The sequence below is a fragment of the Cetorhinus maximus genome, chromosome 12 (genome assembly GCF_964194155.1).
Source record: "Cetorhinus maximus chromosome 12, sCetMax3.hap1.1, whole genome shotgun sequence".
Lineage (NCBI taxonomy): Eukaryota > Metazoa > Chordata > Chondrichthyes > Lamniformes > Cetorhinidae > Cetorhinus > Cetorhinus maximus.
Window position 1 is genome coordinate 98,296,443 of NC_135890.1, and position 18,833 is coordinate 98,315,275.

The 18,833-nt window shown below is 41.2% G+C and overlaps 1 protein-coding gene across 3 annotated transcripts in view; it reads left to right on the forward strand.

Moving 5' to 3' along the window:
- The window catches only part of sh2b3 (SH2B adaptor protein 3), a 214,315-nt gene that overhangs the window by 142,701 nt on the left and 52,781 nt on the right, over positions 1-18,833 (forward strand). For 2 of the 3 annotated variants that reach the window (XM_078554217.1, XM_078554219.1), the window contains exons 3-4: positions 636-737; positions 12,963-13,054. In XM_078554217.1, coding sequence (XP_078410343.1) covers positions 636-737; positions 12,963-13,054 — 194 coding nt within the window. The remainder of the gene's footprint in view (positions 1-635; positions 738-12,962; positions 13,055-18,833) is intronic. The other variant, XM_078554220.1, reaches the window with a different exon arrangement.

Consider the following 18,833-nt stretch of genomic DNA (forward strand, 5'->3'; position numbering starts at 1 on the left):
TTGGGAGTTTTATGGCATTGTGATTATGAAATGACACCATTGACCTAGCCAGCAGTCTAGTCCTGGCCAACCTTATGTCCCAATAATAGGATATTATGAACAAACCTGACTTCCTGCTTGTGAGTCAGTAATGGGTTATTAAGCACAGTACCTGCCATTGTACAATCTGGGCTTCAGTGCAGCTCTTGTCAGTTCATTTTCTGTTAGATTCTAGTTTCAAGGTATTCACATATTTCTAGTTTGTCAAAGCAGTGCAGCCAAAATACATGGTGATGAGTTTCCCATCAGTAAGCAGGGAGCAATTTCCGGTCAGCTGCACATTCTGGCTTTTGTTCCCCAGCGAATTATGCAAATTGTTTTCACAAGTCAAATTAAAAGCCTGATTTGAATTCTGTATGGAGCCCAGATTATTAAAAACTCCGCAAATGTTTATCTGAACACTATGGTTCCAATGATATTGAAGAGAACTGAGACCTACTTTAGAGTGCAGAAAAAGCAAGCAGACTTCATTAAAATCTTCAGTGTAGACTTTATGTCACTAGCGGTGAGATACAGGAGCTGGATTACAATCACAGTAGAATGAATCTTGTAACGAGCATGTCCTTATATTCTTTTGTCTGTATGATCTTTTTCAGTGCTCCAAACCGAAGCACAGTACTCCTTGTTCTGCAATTACAGAGATAAGAACATGTACTCAGCTCGAGATGCCAGACAACACAAACACGTTTGTGCTAAAGGTAAGTAGTTGTTGATGTCTACTACTACATGTTTATGTAGCACCTTTAACGTAACAAAACACCCCAAGGCGCTTCATTGGAGCACTATAAAACAAAATATGACACATAGTCATATAAGGAGATATTGGATCAGATGACCAAAAGCTTGGTCAAAGTGCTAGGTTTTAAGGAATGCCTTAAAGGAGGGAAGCAAGTTAGAGAGGTGGAGAGGTTTAGGTAGGGTATTCCAGAGTTTCGGGTCTAGGCAACTGAAGGCACGGCCACCAATGTCGGAGGGATTAAAATTGGGGATGCTGAAGAGGCCAGAACTAGAGGAGCGTAGATATCTTGGAAGGTTGTGGGGCTGGAGGGGATTACAGAGATGTGTGGGAGTGGGGTATGAGGCCATGTAGAGATTTGAAAATAGAAGTCACAAAGTCACAGAGTCATACAAAGATGAGAATTTTAAAATCAAGGCGTTGCTTGATCAGGAGCCAATGTAGGTCAGCGAGCACAGGGATGATAAAGGAACAGGACTTGGTATGAGTTAAGACACAGGCAGCACAGTTTTGGAAGGCCTCAAGTTTACGGAGGGTGGAATGTGAGCACCTAGCAAGGAGTGCTTTGGAATAGTCAAGTCTAGAGTAACAGAGACATGATGAGGGTTTCAGCAGCAGATGAGCTGAGATAGGGGTGAAATCAGGTGATGTTACTGACGTGAATATACGCAGTATTAGTGATGGCACAAATATAAGGTTGGAAGCTCATCTCCAAATCATATGTGACTGGCTTAATCCCAGACATTTGCCAGGGCAAGGGATGGAATCAGTAGCTAGAGAACAAAGTTTGTAGTAGAGACAATGACTTCATTCTTTCCTATATTTAATTGGAAGAAATTTCTGCCCATTCAGTACTGGATGTCAGATTAGCAGTCCAATAATTTAGCAACAGTGGAGGAATCAAGAGATGGTCCTGAGGTAGAGCTGGGTATCAGCAGCATACATGTGAAAATGAATGCTGTGATTTTTGATTTGGGAAGTAACAACACGTTCAAAGACTTTGAAGAGGAAAGGGAGACTGGAGATGGGTAGTAGCTTGCGATGACAGTGGGATCAGCAATTGATTTTTTGAGCAGAGGGGTTATGACGGCTGATTTAAAGAAGAGAGGAATAACATCTGAAACATTTGCAATATCGGCGAACACATGGACCAGGAGGGGAGGTTGGGTGATTAGCAGAGCTATTAAAAGAGTAAAGCAATGGGACTAGTTAGGGCACTGTCAAAATGCCTTGGAACAGTTTTGTGCTGTGGTATTACGGCAGTAGTGCAGCATTGAATTCTTTATTACTGTAATCACCATTGCTGGTGCTGAGGTGATTGCTGTAATAAGGAACTCATTAGTGATCCATGCGATACATCATACACCAGACTGATTCCTGGGATGGCAGGACTGACATATGAGGAGAATTGAGTTGGTTAGGATTATATTCGCTGGAATTCAGAAGAATGAGGGGGGATCTCATAGAAACCTATAAAATTCTAACAGGACTAGACAGGGTAGATGCAGGAAGGATGTTCCCTATGGTGGGGGAGTCCAGAACCAGGGGTCACAGTCTGAGGATACGGGGTAGACCATTTAAGATTGAGATGAGGAGAAATTTCTTGAGAGTGGTGAGCCTGTGGAATTTGCGACAACAGAAAGTAGTTGAGGCCAAAACATTGTATGTTTTCAAGAAGGAGTTAGACATAACTCTTGGGGCGAAAGGGATCAAAGGACATGGGGAGAAAGTGGGAGCAGGCTATTGAGTTGGATGATCAGCCATGATCATGATGAATGGTGGAGCAGGCTCGAAGGGCCGAATTCCTATTTCCTATGGGCAGGATTTTCTCCCGATGGGGGCGAAGTTGATGGGTGGGCGCGCACAGGCGCCCTTCCGATCGGTGTCCCTGATCAGGGGTGCAGCGCCATTTTACATGGGTGGGCCAATTAAGGCTCGCCTAGCGCAACGTCCACATGGAAGCGCTGTGCGTTCCCTATGCGGGCGGGAGTTGGTGGGGGGGATTCCCAAAATCGAGAGTGCGCTCTTTCACACATGTGCATGAAAGAGCACACTCATCTCCCTGAGGCTAAGTGCTGCCTCAGGGAGATTGGCTGATTTGTGACAGAAGTTTAAAATAGAAAAAAAAAATTCCTGACATGTCCCCTCATGTGACACTGTCACATGAGTTGGGACATGTCCATAATTTTAACAAAAACTTTATTAAAATTTTAAAAAACATACATGAAACCTCATCCCGCCGGTGGATGAGGTTTCATGCTTTTTCTAATTCCCGCCGGGGCTCCTGGCCTGCCCGCCAACCTTAAGGTTGGACGGGCAGGGCCTTTAATTGCTTAATTGACTCTGTCAATGGCCTCAGTCGGCGAGCGGGAAAATCCTGCCCTATGTTTCTATTTAAAAGATGCATCATGAGCTGCGTTCTGCAATAGTATAAATGTCAGTCAAACAATGATGCTATTGCGCTGGTGGCATTGGTTTATCTCTGTCTTTTAACTTGTGACTTTCATCATAATCTATTCTCACTGAGTCACAGATGTTTTTCTTAAATATTCATGGGATGTGGGCACTGCTGGCTAGGTCAGCATTTATTGCCCATCCGTAATTTCCCTTGAGAAATGTTTCACAGTTACAACAAAGCAACAGCACACCCGACCAATCAAAATGCTCATTTATTATATTTTTGTGACACTTATGTTTTCATTGAAGTTGTAGTGTCAGTTAATTCATTGATTCCAACATCACGTATCTGCAGCACTACATCATACCAAAACAATTTTTACTTTAAGTCATATGTTGGACAATCATAGTGGTAGATCTTAAGGTTCTAGAAGATCTCGGCTAAGAATCCCAGCCTTGACTGACACATGAATTTATCTTCCTTCAATGTTTTAGTTTTACCAGCTATTGGTTAGTTTTGTGTTATGATCCCAGCTGATGCTACACCTGGACAAGCCAGATCTCCTTCACCCACAACTATACCTTTACAGATACATACAGATTTGTAAGGATAACACAAGTTACAAAAACTATCTTATGCTCTAATGTTGGCAGTAGGTACACTGTCCATGTAAACCAATAGGCGACCTGTGGTCAGGCACACCATACTCTGAAACCAAGTGACAGATACCACCCCAGACAGATGCTATGGATCTCTCCTCAATTCTCCACAGACATTTGTCACACCGTGAGCCAACCAGTCTCACTGAACTCCGTCCTTCACACAAGGGTTTCCAACCTCCACTCTCCAAGAACTCGCCTTGGAATCTTCTCCCAAACTGATACTTTCTCTCAGATGCCTTCAACAAGGGTTCACCTCCAGGGTTTCGAACTCTCCTTCCGATGTTCCTCTCCCCTGGCCTACCACACGCATTCAAGCTTTCTTCCACACTCTCACCAATTTAACCGTCAACAGTACACCACTGCTTCACATGCCCATAGCAAAATGTTACAGACCTCCAGTTGTGTCTTTGGACCTTCTGGCTTCTGTCAGGAAGATGTAATAATATTAATGGAATTTATTGCAAAATAGTGGTGTGTGTGCGTACTTGCGTGTGTGACTTAATTGGATTAAAGGCAGCTGGTCTGAAGGCTTTGATGTATTAGAAGATGAGCTAGGTTTGAAATGCTAAGTAGGTAAACATGGGGGAAGTTTAGAATGTAAGGTGTAAAAGGACATTTGCATTTTTAAATAAACCAGACTAGTTTGTTTTCAAAGGAGGGTTGAAATGTGTCACCCAACCAGGTGAAGTTCTGAAACAGTGTGTTTATTTTTCCCAAAGAATACTGGTAAAATTGGTACTATGATAAATTTTTATGATCAGGGAGGTAAAGTCCAAAGACATACTGAAACAATGGGAATTTGCATTCAAAGGGGAAATTATGTATAAAGGAGTGAAGGCTGTGTGTAAAGACAGGAATTTTAAGATCTAAGTGTGAAAGCCTTCAGCATCTAAGCCTCAAGCTGCTGTCTACAAAGAACTGAGGTTAAGGAAACTCACTTTGAATTAGATTGTTCAGATAATCATGTTTATTTGCCTGGGTCTTTTAAAATCTATGTTTTACTGTTGCCTAAATGGACGTGTAACTGGGAATCATATTAATTAGGGGATTTAGAAGTCATTATAGTAGTAATTTGTAGACATATGTATGTGCTTAAAATAATTTTTCTTATTAATAAACATTTAACCTAGTTTTGTAAAAACTTATAGGGCAGGATCTTCTGGTCAGTGTGAGGGGGCAGGTCCGACACACCAACGTGTAAAATGATGCGCGATGACCTTGGGTGTGTGTCCCAACGTCATCGCACGCCATCATGATATTTCGCTCGGCTGGTGTGCGCCAGAGTCGGCTGCGCGCCTGCCAAAATGTCAACGGCCTATTAAGGCCATTAAGAAATGAATTAAAGCAGTTAAGAACGCTGCCCATCCAACCTTAAGGTTGGCAGGCAGGTGAAAAGCCCAAGCAGCTTTTGTGTTTTTCAGGAAACCTCATTCATGGGCATGATGAGATTCCCTGAAGCTTTTATTAAATAAATAAATAAATTGACATAAATTTACAAACATGTCCCCACTCATGTGACACAGTCACATGAACGTACATGTTTAAATAATTTTAAAAATAATTTCTGTCATGATTTTATTATACACTCAATCTCCCTGAGGTAGCTCCATGCCTCAGGGAGATTGGGAGCGCATGCCCTGAATCTCCCTCCTCTCCCCGCCTGTACGGGTAGTGCTGAGCGCTACTGGCTGCTCATTGCGCTGGGCGGGCCTTAATTGGCCTGCCCACATAAAATGGTGGCACGTAGCCGATTGCAGGTGGCAATCAGCTCCACGCCCGCTCCCGCCTGCTCCCACCCTGCCCACCTGCCATAGGAAAAATCCAGGCCATAAGGCACAGTGGTCTTATTACTACTGAATTCAAAGTCCGCATCTCAAAACATACAAATTGCAAAAATAGTTGTGGCAGTTTTCTCAAGTTTCCCTCTGGGATTTGAACAACTCAGCATTGACCACTGGCTGTGCCATAACACTTCTCACAAGCCTTTATCTCTTTAAGCTTGAAACTTAGAGCCTTTCTCTGCTCCTCATTCTTAACTTCACTTAACGGGACCTTTTCCAGGTCTCTGTCCTTCCTTTGACTAGAAGGTCTTCATGGGACGTTCTCCTGTTCCGTTCCCCTGGATTTGGGAACTTTCTTCTTTAGCTTGAGACTGGCTTTCTGCCCTTCTAGGTTGCTTCTGCTTGGCAGCTGTCTTCAAACTGAACTCAAAATTGCTGTTTCTTTAATTTTTCTGTGTGTGTGGGTGGGGCCTGCCTCTCTGGAACCCTGTTGCTAGGCCACAGCACAGTTTTTTTTCTAGTCTTGTGTTTGCTTTAACTTCCCTTGTAAAACTCTCATTAGGAATGCAGGCACCTATTAAAATGAAACTAAAACTCAACTTGACCTTTTCTTAGCACACAAGTACAGAAATATAAATCAAACTTAAATTTTAAAGCTAAAACTCATTCCTAAAACCTGCAAATACAAATATAACTTACTTAAACTGTCTCTATTTCCTAACACTTGTAGATGTTGTGTTCTACAATTGCAGAGGCCTTCAACTCTTGCTTCAGGGACTTGTCTCTCTCTGAAGAAGGCCCTTCCTTTCAGCTTGTTGTTGACAACAGAGAGCAGATGTTGACAAGCTCATGTCCCAGAAGCAAGTTGAAGAAGGAAATTGAGTGGGTTGGTTGAGTAATGTGGAATCTAATGTTACACTGATACCTTGGGAAATTTTGCTCAATTATGTCTGTCAGTTTATTTTTAAGTTTGATCCACTGATATTCTTCATATTCAGGAGGTTAAAAAAAAAACCTAGAGGGAACAATAATCATCTAAATTACTTGAATGAACGCATTGGTTGTGTTGAATTACATAATTTCATTCTTTTGACAGCGTAGTTCAAAGAAAACTATGAAAACTCAAAAGAAACAATGGGAAATATGAAAAAAACACAATGGAATAAGCAGAAAATGATTAAGTTAACTATCGTCACACAGTTTTAATTCAGTTTTGAAAATAAAGCTGCTGTACACTAGTTCCATTTTTAAAATATCTCCTCATTAAAAAGTGAGTTAAAAATAAATAAATAAAGCATTTTTATGGCTTTTATCTCTCCTTAGCCTCACTGATTTTTCTCACTTGCTAACCTACTCTTCTGAAGCTTTTGAATCCTTCCTGGTGTCTGTGCCACAGGCATCAGGATGTTTTCGTTACATCACCCTGATACCATGGGTTTAGCCATGTTGCTGGGTATGACAGTGCTTCCCTAAGACAACCTATATGAAGCTGCTTTTCTCATAACCCCAGCTATAAATGCAGTCTAATCGCATCATATACTTACATCAATGTTCATGCTATTAGAAAGACCCTGTTAACTTTCCTTTCTAAATCCTAAAATAGAGGAAATATTTGCCTAACTTGGTTCCTGGTGGATTTAAATATCTTTAGTTCTGGAGATAAAGACCAAGTGCTTACTACAGGCCAGAATAATGACCAGAATATACTGTAATTTTGAGAAATAACTGAACTGTTATTTATGAATTCCTTTGATAACTGCCCTGTATTAGTGATACTTTCCCAACTGAAAAAAAATCATCAAAAGCATCCCATTCAGAACTATTGTGGGATCCAACAGGCATAACCCATTTTGTTTTACTCTAAATTATTGATTCCAGCAGGCTAATTTCCTCAGTTTTTTTCCCCTAAGTTTTTTCCTTTTTTCCCTTATGTATTCATTCATCATTTCCAGTCCAGATAATGCATCGACCCTGCATTTTGCATTGCGTGTCACCAGTACTCTTCTGTGCTACATATCGTGGCCCGAAGGTGCCAAACATGATTCCTGGTCTGTGCTGAGGTATCTGGCCTCAGCCCAGGCAGAAGTAGAGTAGGCCAGAGAAGGGAAAAATCAGTCCTCATTATTATCAGGTATCCCAGCTGGAAAGTACATGCATTTGTGTGTTGGGTGAGAAAAGGCTGAGGCTTGGTTCTGATGTCTCACTAATAATTGAACAACATCCCAACATTCACCAGCAAGGCTTACATGTACAAAGTACTATAGGGCTGGCAGTGCGCAGATTCCACTTGTACTTCTTCATTGTATTTCATAACCCATATCATTCATATATATCAAATATTTTATTAATGTGGCTAATAGACTGTGATGGCCCTGAACTTCTGTACATTGCATACAAAATATATACAGGATAAACAGGGCATGGTACACAATAAGAGTTCAGTTGGGAGAGTCTTATAATGTAATTAATGAGTGCAAACGTCAAGTGTCAGAGGTGGTGGGACATAAGTGAAATGGTAACAAGTTTAATCGTGATCTAGACCTGCTCGTCTGCCTTCATGTAATTGGGAGTTAGTTTTCATGCATACTCTTGGAAAAACAAGTCACTTGAATATATTTGTATCTATAATGTATTAAAAGTATTGTGTATAGCACTCACTTCATGTTGCAATTTTTGAGTTATGTTTTTTATGTCAATGTTTTATAAAGGGAAAAACCAATGTCAGCATTTGAATGTCATGTTGTAATTGAAGGCCAATAGATGGTGCTTTTTAAAAGTTCATTCATGGGATGTGGGCGTCGCTGGTTAGGCCAGTATTTGTTGACCATCCCGAATTGCCCTTGAGAAGGTGGTGATGAGCTTCCTTCTTGAACACTGCAGTCCATGTGGTGTAGGCAGATAGGGAGTTCCAGGATTTTGACCCAGTGACTGAAGGATATAGTTCCAAGTCAGGATAGCTTTGAAGACACAGTGCTGAGAAGGTGCTCAAGTAAAGAACTGGTAAGCAGACGATCCCTCATGATGAGATTGCAGCTCATAGCCTATCAGTTCCGTGAGAGGGACAGCACATTGAGAAGACCAGCATTGGGTTAGCTGAATCGAGAAAGGCGAGTGGCCAAGGTGTGGGCCAGATAGATAGTGAGCGAAGGAGAGTCAAACAAAAAAAGTATGACCCTAATTGTTGACACATTCACCAGAATATCCAAACCTAGCAAGACATGTACAAGGTGTGGCCTTCTGCAACACCAAAGAAATGTCCAGATTTTCAGCAATTCTGCAATGCATGTGGCAGAAAGGGCCATTGACAGCTGCAGTGCACTAGAGCAAAGACTGATGCAGCTACAAGAGATGTGCACTGACCCAAATACATCATACACAATGGGTACCTTCAGGCAAGAAGAATGACCATTCGGTATCCCATCAGAAAGATATACATGAGGTGACTGACAAACCAGAAAATGACAATGTGAACAATGAAATGAAGAGCGGTGAACACATGTTTCACACCGTCAATCTCGTGGAAGACTTAGGTGCCGTCACATCATCCGAAGCGGTTGCCAAGATTCAAATTATCTGCCCTAATAAAGTTGGCAACTATTCATTACTGGCCAAGATTGACTCAGAGGCAAGTGCCAACATGCTACTCCTTGCGAATTCTGAAAGACATGTATCCACAGATGTGAAAGCCATAGTGAAACCTACTACAGCGAAACTTTTGACGTACAACGGTTCACTAATTCCATGTGCAGAATCCATAGTCCTGGAGTGCAAGTACAATCAGTCCTCCTGGTGTTGCAGATGTTGTACATCATTGAGGCTAAAGGCCCAGTGATCGTAGGTTTACTGGCATGCTATGACCTCACACTAGTGATAATCCATGGAATCAGTCAGATCTCACAAGGCAGTTCAACCTCAGAAACTATTCCTACCATTTCAGTTCATGATCTACCTTCAAAATATCCAGAATGTTTTGACAAAATCGGCAGTTTCAAGGGAGTTGGAACATTACACTTGCAGGCGAATGCAAGTCTGTCGATTGATCTGCCACGTAAATGCAGCATCCATTTATAAAACAAATTGAAGGTCGAACTAGACAAAATGGAGAAAGATGGAATCATTAGAAGAGCACACCGATTGGTGCAGCTTAATTACGTATCATAAAGAAGGATGAATCATTGAGAGTATGCCTTGATCCATGATGTTGAAACGCAGCTTTGAAACGTTGTCCTTACAAAATACCCACATTAGAAGAGGATGCCTTTGTATCGCCGACAATATTGCTGCTGTGGGAAGAATAAAGCAAGAACATGACCAAAATCTGCATTTATTGTAAGCGGCAAGTAATAAAGGATTGGTGTTCAATAGTCTGAAGTGTGCAACCAACATGTACAATAAAGATGTGGGTACAGAATTGCCTAGTTTACAGTTGGGACAACAAGTTCGCATCCAGGATCCCACAGAAGGTACGTGGCAATCAGCCGAGGTGACAAGGATTTGTTCAGAACTAAGGTCCTACGTAGTCATTACACACAAGCTTAACGGTGAGATGTGGTGGAGGACAAACCAAATCCATCCCACTTCCTCAACTACTATACAGTCCTATTGCATCTAGGAAAAGATCCCAAAGCAACCTGGAACAACATCCAAGAATGACAATCCACAGAACACTGTGAGCAATTAAAGACACCTCCTGACAAGGTTACCATTACAAAGTCTGGGCATACAGTCTATTACCTTACGCTTTAGAGACTCATAGATTCATCAGTCCTAGATACTTATGTAATGGTAACTAAACATGAATATGTATTGTAAATAGTTACACTTGTTTGGAAGGGGGGATAGTATCTTTATAAAGAAAGGGGGTGTTGTAATATGCCTTTAAGGGATAGCAGCATGTCATCACTAGAGAGGAAGTATGTCATGTGATCCAGTCTCAGTTTCGCTTTGGCCTGTGAGCAGAGCATAGCACACACAGCTGAGTTGCTGAGGTCTTCAAACATTCTACCTTTGTATAAATGTTCTTATGTGCCTAGCCTAAATAAATGAACCCACAACATGTTTATCCAATCCCTTATGAGTGATTGACACCTTTATATCATAACAGCACGACAGTCACTGGGTCAAAATCTTGGAACTCACTTCCTAAAAGCAGTGTGGGTGAATCTACATTAAATGAACTGCAGTGGGTCTAGAAGATGTCTCACTATCACCTTCTCAAGGGCAATGGGCAACATATGCTGACCTTGTCAGTGGTGCTTACATCCCATGAAAGAATAAAAAAACTAATAAATGACATAAAATTTTATGTTTTTTTATTATATTGAAGTTATCAAACTTTTAAGTGGTTTTCTTCCAACACAGATGGTAATTTTCTATCTCTACATAAAATGCACCCAGCCCCTCAAATAATAACTGTACATCTGCACTGTCCAAAATATCCAAATGGTTAACACTGGTTCAAAACATACCCTTTTCTGACCATGTACGATTTGGTATGATGATGATTTGACATATTGAGGCACAGATTGGCCAGATGCATGCTTGCATTCACAGTTACCCATGTAGTGAGTTATCCGCGTCATCAAGGGATGGTAGCAGGAGGGAGATCAGGTGCTTTACCACAAGACCAGAGAGAGAATTAGATGGTGTTATGACACAGCAGGTGGTAAAGGCTGAGTTATTTCTGGAGAGAAACTTTAAACAAGTGTCATAACCTATATTTTCAATTGGTATGTTTGAGATGCAGCTTTGAATTCGGAAGTGAAACCACCAAGCCTCCAGTGATTTGTTATATAACTTAAATTAAACATTTATTAATTTAACAACAAATTTAAACACATACACATGCCTACAAATTACTACCATAATAACATTTAAACAAAACCCCAAATTAATCACTCCTAGGTAAATCTTCACCAAGGCAACAATAACCTGTAGACTTAAATAGACACCAAGCAAAGCACATTTTATCTTATGATTTCAGAATAAGGTTCCTTTCAGTTTGGTTCCTTCACACAATTGTAGGCTTATAGGCGGCATGCCTCTGACTTCCACACACAAAATTCTTCTGTATATACCTAGCCTTCCCTTTGAATGCAAATTCTCATTGTATCACCAGGCCCTTTGAACTCCACCTCTTCTAACAATAAAACCCCTTTCATAGTACCAATTTTGTTAGTAATATAAACATATTGCTTGGTGTCTCCTAGCTGGGTGCAAGATTTCACCCCCAGTCTTTGAATGGTTTATTCAACAAAATGCAAATGTACTCTTTGCTTAACTGTATAACATCTCAAAACTGCTATACATCAAAGCACCCAGACTAGCTGTCTTTAATCCAATTAAGACACACACTGGACCCACAGGCGTAGACCCTACTACAAGTCCAATTTAAAAATAATTTCCAATAACATTATATACCTTAATATCTTCATGAAGATGGAGACGGTCACCTTGATCTGCTCTAATGTATATAGTTGCTTTCTGCTATAGAATAAAAGGTAGCTAACCCTCTAGGATTAGCCTGGAGTCTCCAGGAATTGAAGATCAATTTCCAGGGCATTGCTGTGTGCAACCCTGGAGAAAATACATTGTGACATTTTTTAAAAAAAATTTCTTTGAACATTTCTCTTTACCAGATAGAAATATTGAAAATTGGAGTTGCAGGGGCAGGGGGTGGTGGGTTGGTGGGGCCATGGTTAGGCAGTTTGCCTAATTGTCAAGCATCATCCAATTGGGTAATGAGTCTTTTTGCTTTCTAATTGGCGTACGAAGGCAGTACACCACAATGGATGAGTTGGCTAGACCATGGGGGTAAGTCATGCGATGAAACCTCGAGGAATACATATGATCATAGTTGGCAACCCTTTTACTGTAGTTCACAGCAGACTGTTACAGAACAGCATTGACAGAGGCTTTGGAGGAGGTTGTCTGTCTGCCTGCCTTTTTGGATGGGGAAAGGTGCATGTCATTGGGCAGCCTAAAGAAGTAGTCTTGGGAAGGTGAAGAGATTTCTGTTTATAGTTATATTGTGTAAACTTTGCTGTCTGCCTGAGTTGCCCTCACTAGAACAGAAAAAAACCAATAATTTAGTAGTAATAAAACAAACCTGTCATGAAAAGTTGGAAATAAAACAAATAATGAGATCCCACAAGTTAAACAAATTCTTTATCAAGACAAGTAATATTGTAAAAGCGATAATTCTCAGAAAGGATGCGGAAGTGACTTTGATGTGAAATGGACCGTGGAGTCTCAGCTGAGGAAGCAAGATTGCATTTTTGCTTTTTTATCCTTTGTTGAAGCTATTGTTGAATCTTGATATTTCTCTTTTATTTGCCCTGAACTAGGTCAACAGTTTCCTAGAAGTTATTTTTGAAGCTGTCAATGATCAACAATTGAATTTATGGACAACAGATATTAGAGAATGTATAAATGCATGGTAAGATTTAATTCTTTTTTTTAGCATTTGAATGCTGAGATTTCATATACTGTAATATATATCCTGGTACCATCACGAAAACCGCACAATTACATAAATGTTGGAAAATTGGATTTCTGTGCAATAAATTACTTTTTCACCTTTATTCATCTTGTCAGTGGGATATGAATTCCCTTCCAAAGGGCTTAATTAATGCACTGCCTCAAGCTCTTCTTTGTTTCTTTCTGGGTTTCAGCCAGCTCCCTGATTCACTATCTGTTCTAGCACATTACACAGGAGCATGAATGCACAGTGAGAAAGCATTTAATTTGGTAACTCAATCAGACATTGTAATGGTAAGGAGGCTCAAGGCAGTGAGTTGATATACATTGGAAGAATTTTCATGTGGCACCGACAATAGGATTTGTGCAGAAGTGATTAATATGTACAGAACAAGATCCCAACTTTTGTTTGTGTCTTGTTACCTCATTGTTCCTAAATGTTTTTGAGAGCAATAACCAAGAGATAAAGAATTTATTCTGGATTCCCTTTTCGGGACTTCCTTAGCTTCAGAGTAGGAAATAGTACAATTTGTAGATATGTGTTTTGGACAAGGTAAAGGAAATAAAGAAATTACATTTCTATAGCATCTCATCAAAGTCCATAGGATGTCCTAAAGTGCTCTCCTTTTGGAAATTCCTGGCAAAAACAGGAAATAAGAAAATCTTCATCAAATTCTAATTTGTTTCTGTTTTAAATCTATGATAAACAACTTTTGCTTGCCCTAATGTATTCGCAATTGTGTAAAGCAGTGCCACTGTTTTGTAAATCAGGTTTATCTGTTGCATGTTTGTTACCGTATACTGCTGTGTTACAACATGACTTTCGGTTCTTTAAAAGGATGTTGATGGTCATCACATCACATGGTAGATAGACCCAGTGGATACAGCATTTCGAATGTCAACAAGATTATTTTGGTTTGTTAAAATAAAAATAAATATGTTTAAGTAGCACAGGCTTTGGGTCAGCCATAACATCAAGGTAACATTGCCAATTAATAAATTGACGTAGCACCATGTAAGAGGTGATAAGCCTTGGGCTGGTGTCAAGATTGTCATGCAGCAAAGTTTCTCATCTCACCTGACTCCACCTCTGCCTCAGCCCATCTGTGGCTGAAACCCTCATCCATGCTTTTGTCACCTCTAGTCTCAACTATTTCAATGCTTCCCTGGCTTGCCACCTTCCTTCAATAAGCTTGAACTCATCCAAAACACGACTGCCTGTATCCTAACTTGCACCAAGTCCTGCTCATCCATCATCCCATTGCTCGCTGACCTATGTTGGCTTCTGGTCCAGCAAAATCTTGATTTTAAAGTTCGCATCCTTGTGTACAAATCGCTCCGTGGTCTCACCCCTCCCCACCTCTGTAACCTCCTCCAGCCCTAAAACCATCCAAAATGTCTGCGCTGCTCCAATTCTGGCCTCTTGTACATCTGTGATTTTCAACAATGCACCATTGGCAGTTGTGCCTTCAATTCACCTAGGTCATAAATTCTGGAATTTCATCCCCAAACCTCACTGCCTCTCTGTTCTTTTTGAGTTGCACCTAAAGCCTGCCTCTGTGACTGAGCTTTTGGTCACCTGTCCTAATATATTCTTATGTGGCCGGGTGTCAAATTTTGTCCCACAATGCTCCTTTGAGCATCTTTGAACTATGATAGAGGCACTATATAAATACAAGTTGTTGTTGTTGTTGCAGTTGGGTGGCATGGAAGAACTTTAGTTGGGGAATTAAAAATGGAATACGACAAAAGAAAAAATTTTTTTACATAACAGGGGAATTATTTGAGTAAGGAGTAACCCACTCCCAGCCCTAAGCTTTTCTTTCCCTTTCTCTTTCCCTTTGTTTGTTTTTGAATTTGCAGCATTAGACAAATGCTTAGAAGTAAATCTTGCTTGGTGCAGCAGGTTAATAATGTTTGAGGGAAGAAACAATAGAAGAAACAAATCCTGAAATTGACAATTTGTGTACTGATGTAGTCTAACTTTCAAGAAGATTTGACGTTTCCTGCATGTGGAGAGTCTCTATCTTCAGAAGTGATGGTTCCATTTACTCCATTAGCTTTATTTCCTCCTTTTTTATCTGCTTTGCTCTTTGTATTGGTAGCTTTTCTTCATAGCCTGAACTTGCACATGCTCGTGCCTGGTACATGCAACTATGGGTTGGGCAGTGAAATTTTGCAATGAGAGGATACAGTATGTCAAGTTTGAACTGAGTGATAGCATTAATTCGGTCTGTACTATATATAGTATAGGCCAGGTATGGGATTATTTTCATTTCATTACCCTGACAACATGCATCAACATCAACCTTGGCTTTGGGGCAGTATAACCTGCAGGAGCAACATGATAGTTCCTGTCCCCCCCCACTGTCTCCTTCTTTATGGTGTTTTGTGTCAAATTCTTGATTGCCATATCATTTGAGGACTGTATTGTTTTATGTATTCCTCTGCATTGAAACTACAAGACTCACTTCATCTTTTAGTTTATCAGCTACCAAGGAGAACCCATATGATGCATTTTGAGAGTTTTGAAAATAGATCATGTAGACCAGCAAGGCGGGAAACCACAGCATTACTCAGTGATAAAAGCTACAACCACAACATTTGTTATGTGACAAACATTTGGAGCTGCACATTTCATTTCTTTATCTTTCTCACAAAAAACTCGACAGTTTCAGTCACCTAAATCTTGTGAAATCTCCAGCAGAAGCTAACTTTACAGTATCACTATTTTAATAGAAATAATGAAGAAGGAGAGACTGTGTCCTTAGACTGGTGAAAAGCTCGACATTGTGTTGCTATTAGCATCCAAAGGCAATACATAAAACTGGGTCAGGAGCTACAAATAGATAAAAGCAAAAAACTGCGGATGCTGGAAATCCAAAAAAAAACAAAAATACCTGGAAAAACTCACCAGGTCTGGCAGCATCTGCGGATAGGAGCACAGTTAACGTTTTGAGTCCGAATGACCCTTCAACAGAACTAAGTAAAAATAGAAGAGAGGTGAAATATAATCTGGTTTGGGGGGGGGTGAGGGTGGGGTGGTGGGACAAGAAGAGCTGCATAGAGGGCCAGTTATAGGTGGAGATAACCAAAAGATGTCACAGACAAAAGGACAAAGAGGTGTTGAGGTTGGTGATATTATCTAAAGGAATGTGCTAATAAAGGTAGAAAGCAGGACGAGCAAAGTACAGATAGCCCTAGTGGGGGTGGGGTGGGGGGAAGGGATCAAAATAGGCTAAAAGGTAGAGATAAAACAATGGATGGAAATACACTTAAAAATAATGGAAGTAGGTGGGAAAAGAAAAATGTATATAAATTATTGGAAAAAACAAAAAGGAGGGGGAAAATCAGAAAGGGGGTGGGGATGGAGGAGAGAGTTCATGATCTAAAATTGTTGAACTCAATATTCAGTCCGGAAGGCTGTAAAGTGCCTAGTCAGAAGATGAGGTGCTGTTCCTCCAGTTTGCGTTGAGCTTCACTGGAACAATGCAGCAAGCCAAGGATGGACGTGTGGGCATGAGAGCAGGGTGGTGTGTTGAAATGGCAAGCGACAGGGAGTCTGGGTAATACTTGCGGACAGACCGAAGGTGTTCTGCAAAGCAGTCACCCAGTCTGCGTTTGGTCTCTCCAATGTAGAGGAAACCGCATTGGGAGCAACGAATGCAATAGACTAAGTTGAGGGAAGTGCAAGTGAAATGCTGCTTCACTTGAAAGGAGTGTTTGGGCCCTTGGACGTGTGAGGAGAGGGGAAGTAAAGGGGCAGGTGTTGCACCTTCTGCGTTTGCATGGGAAGGTGCCTTGGGAGGGGGTTGAGGTGTAGGAGGTGATGGAGGAGTGAACCAGGGTGTCTTGGAGGGAATGATCCCTGCGGAATGCCGCCGGGGGAGGTGAAGGGAAGATGTGTTTGGTGGTGGCATCATGCTGGAGTTGGCGGAAATGGTGGAGGATGATCCTTTGAATGCGGAGGCTGGTGGGGTGATGTGAGGACAAGGGGGACCCTATCATGTTTCTGGGAGGGAGAAGAAGGTGTGAGGGCGGATGCGCGGGAGATGGGCCGGACACGGTTGAGGGCCCTGTCAACCACCGTGGGTGGAAAACCTCGGTTAAGGAAGAAGGAGGACATGTCAGAGGAACTGTTTTTGAAAGTGGCATCATCAGAACAGATGCGACAGAGGCGAAGGAATTGAGAGAATGGGATGGAGTCCTTACAGGAAGCGGGGTGTGAGGAGCTGTAGTCGAGGTAGCTGTGGGAGTCGGTAGGCTTGTAATGGATATTGGTGGACAGTCTATCACCAGAAATTGAGACAGAGAGGTCAAGGAAAGGAAGGGAAGTGTCAGAGATGGACCATGTGAAAATGATGGAGGGGTGGAGATTGGAAGCAAAATTAATACATTTTTCCAGGTCCAGACGAGGGCATGAAGCAGCACCGAAGTAATCATCGATGTACCGGAGAAAAGTTGTGGGAGGGGGCCAGAGTAGGACTGGAACAAGGAATGTTCCACATACCCCATAAAGAGACAGGCATAGCTGGGGCCCATGCGGGTACCCATAGCCACACCTTTTATTTGGAGGAAGTGAGAGGAGTTTAAGGAGAAATTGTTCAGTGTGAGAACAAGTTCAGCCAGACGGAGGAAAGGAGGATGGGGATTGTTTGGGCCTCTGTTCGAGGAAGAAGCGGAGAGCCATCAGACCATCCCTGTGGGGGATAGAGGTGTAGAGGGATTGGACGTCCATGGTGAAGAGGAGGCGGTTGGGGCCAGGGAACTGGAAATTGTTGATATGGTGTAGGGTGTCAGAGGAATCACTGATGTAGGTTGGAAGGGACTGGACAAGGGGAGAGAGAATGGAGTCAAGATAGCAAGAAATGAGTTCCATGGGGCAGGAACAGGCTACAAATAGCTACAAATAGAACTGAGCTACAAATAGAAGTGAGTTAGATTTACTTATTTTTCTCCCCTTTTCTTGAAGGCAGTGACTTTAGGTGCTCACCCACAGTCTCTGCTATCTCACCCAAGTGACCATTCTTTATTGGTGAGTCTAGGTGGTGTATTCTGATAGGCTATTTAGTTGTGAAGGAGATTTATCACAGATGAACTGATTCTGTTCTTACCTGATGGCCACTATTCAATAGGACCCCTCTGAAATCAGATAACTGAAAATCAAACCTGGAGCTTTCTGCCATTTATAGTATAGTGCCTTTACCCACTATTAACCTACTGGGGAGCTAATTTTGCCTTCTTGTTCTGAATTTACCATTGGGTTAATTGTGACCTATAAATTTAAGTAGATGGTTAAGTCAAGCATTGTAGTCATAGCTTGCTGTAATATTTGGATAAGGTAACATTGTTGAGTCTCCTATTTATTAAAATGGTGGTTTATCGTAAATCTTGGGTAGAATTTTGGACAGTAAGGGATATGGGGGTAGGATGGGAAAGTGGAGATGGGGTGAATGATCAGCCATGATTTTATTGAGGGGGCGTAGGTGTACTCCTGCAGCTATTTCTTATGCTCTTATACGAATTCTAATATATTTCATGTTGTGAAATGTAAAGCATCTCTTTTTAACTACTATAAATTTTTGCAATGAAAAATGGCAGTGTAGTGTCTTATTATGAGAACAATAAACACAAACTCCAGTGGTAGAAATCTGCCATTTTTGTATTGAATCCTGAGAATTTACATTTATTTATATATTTTATGGTGCCAGTGGATGTTTGATTACATGGTGCTCAGA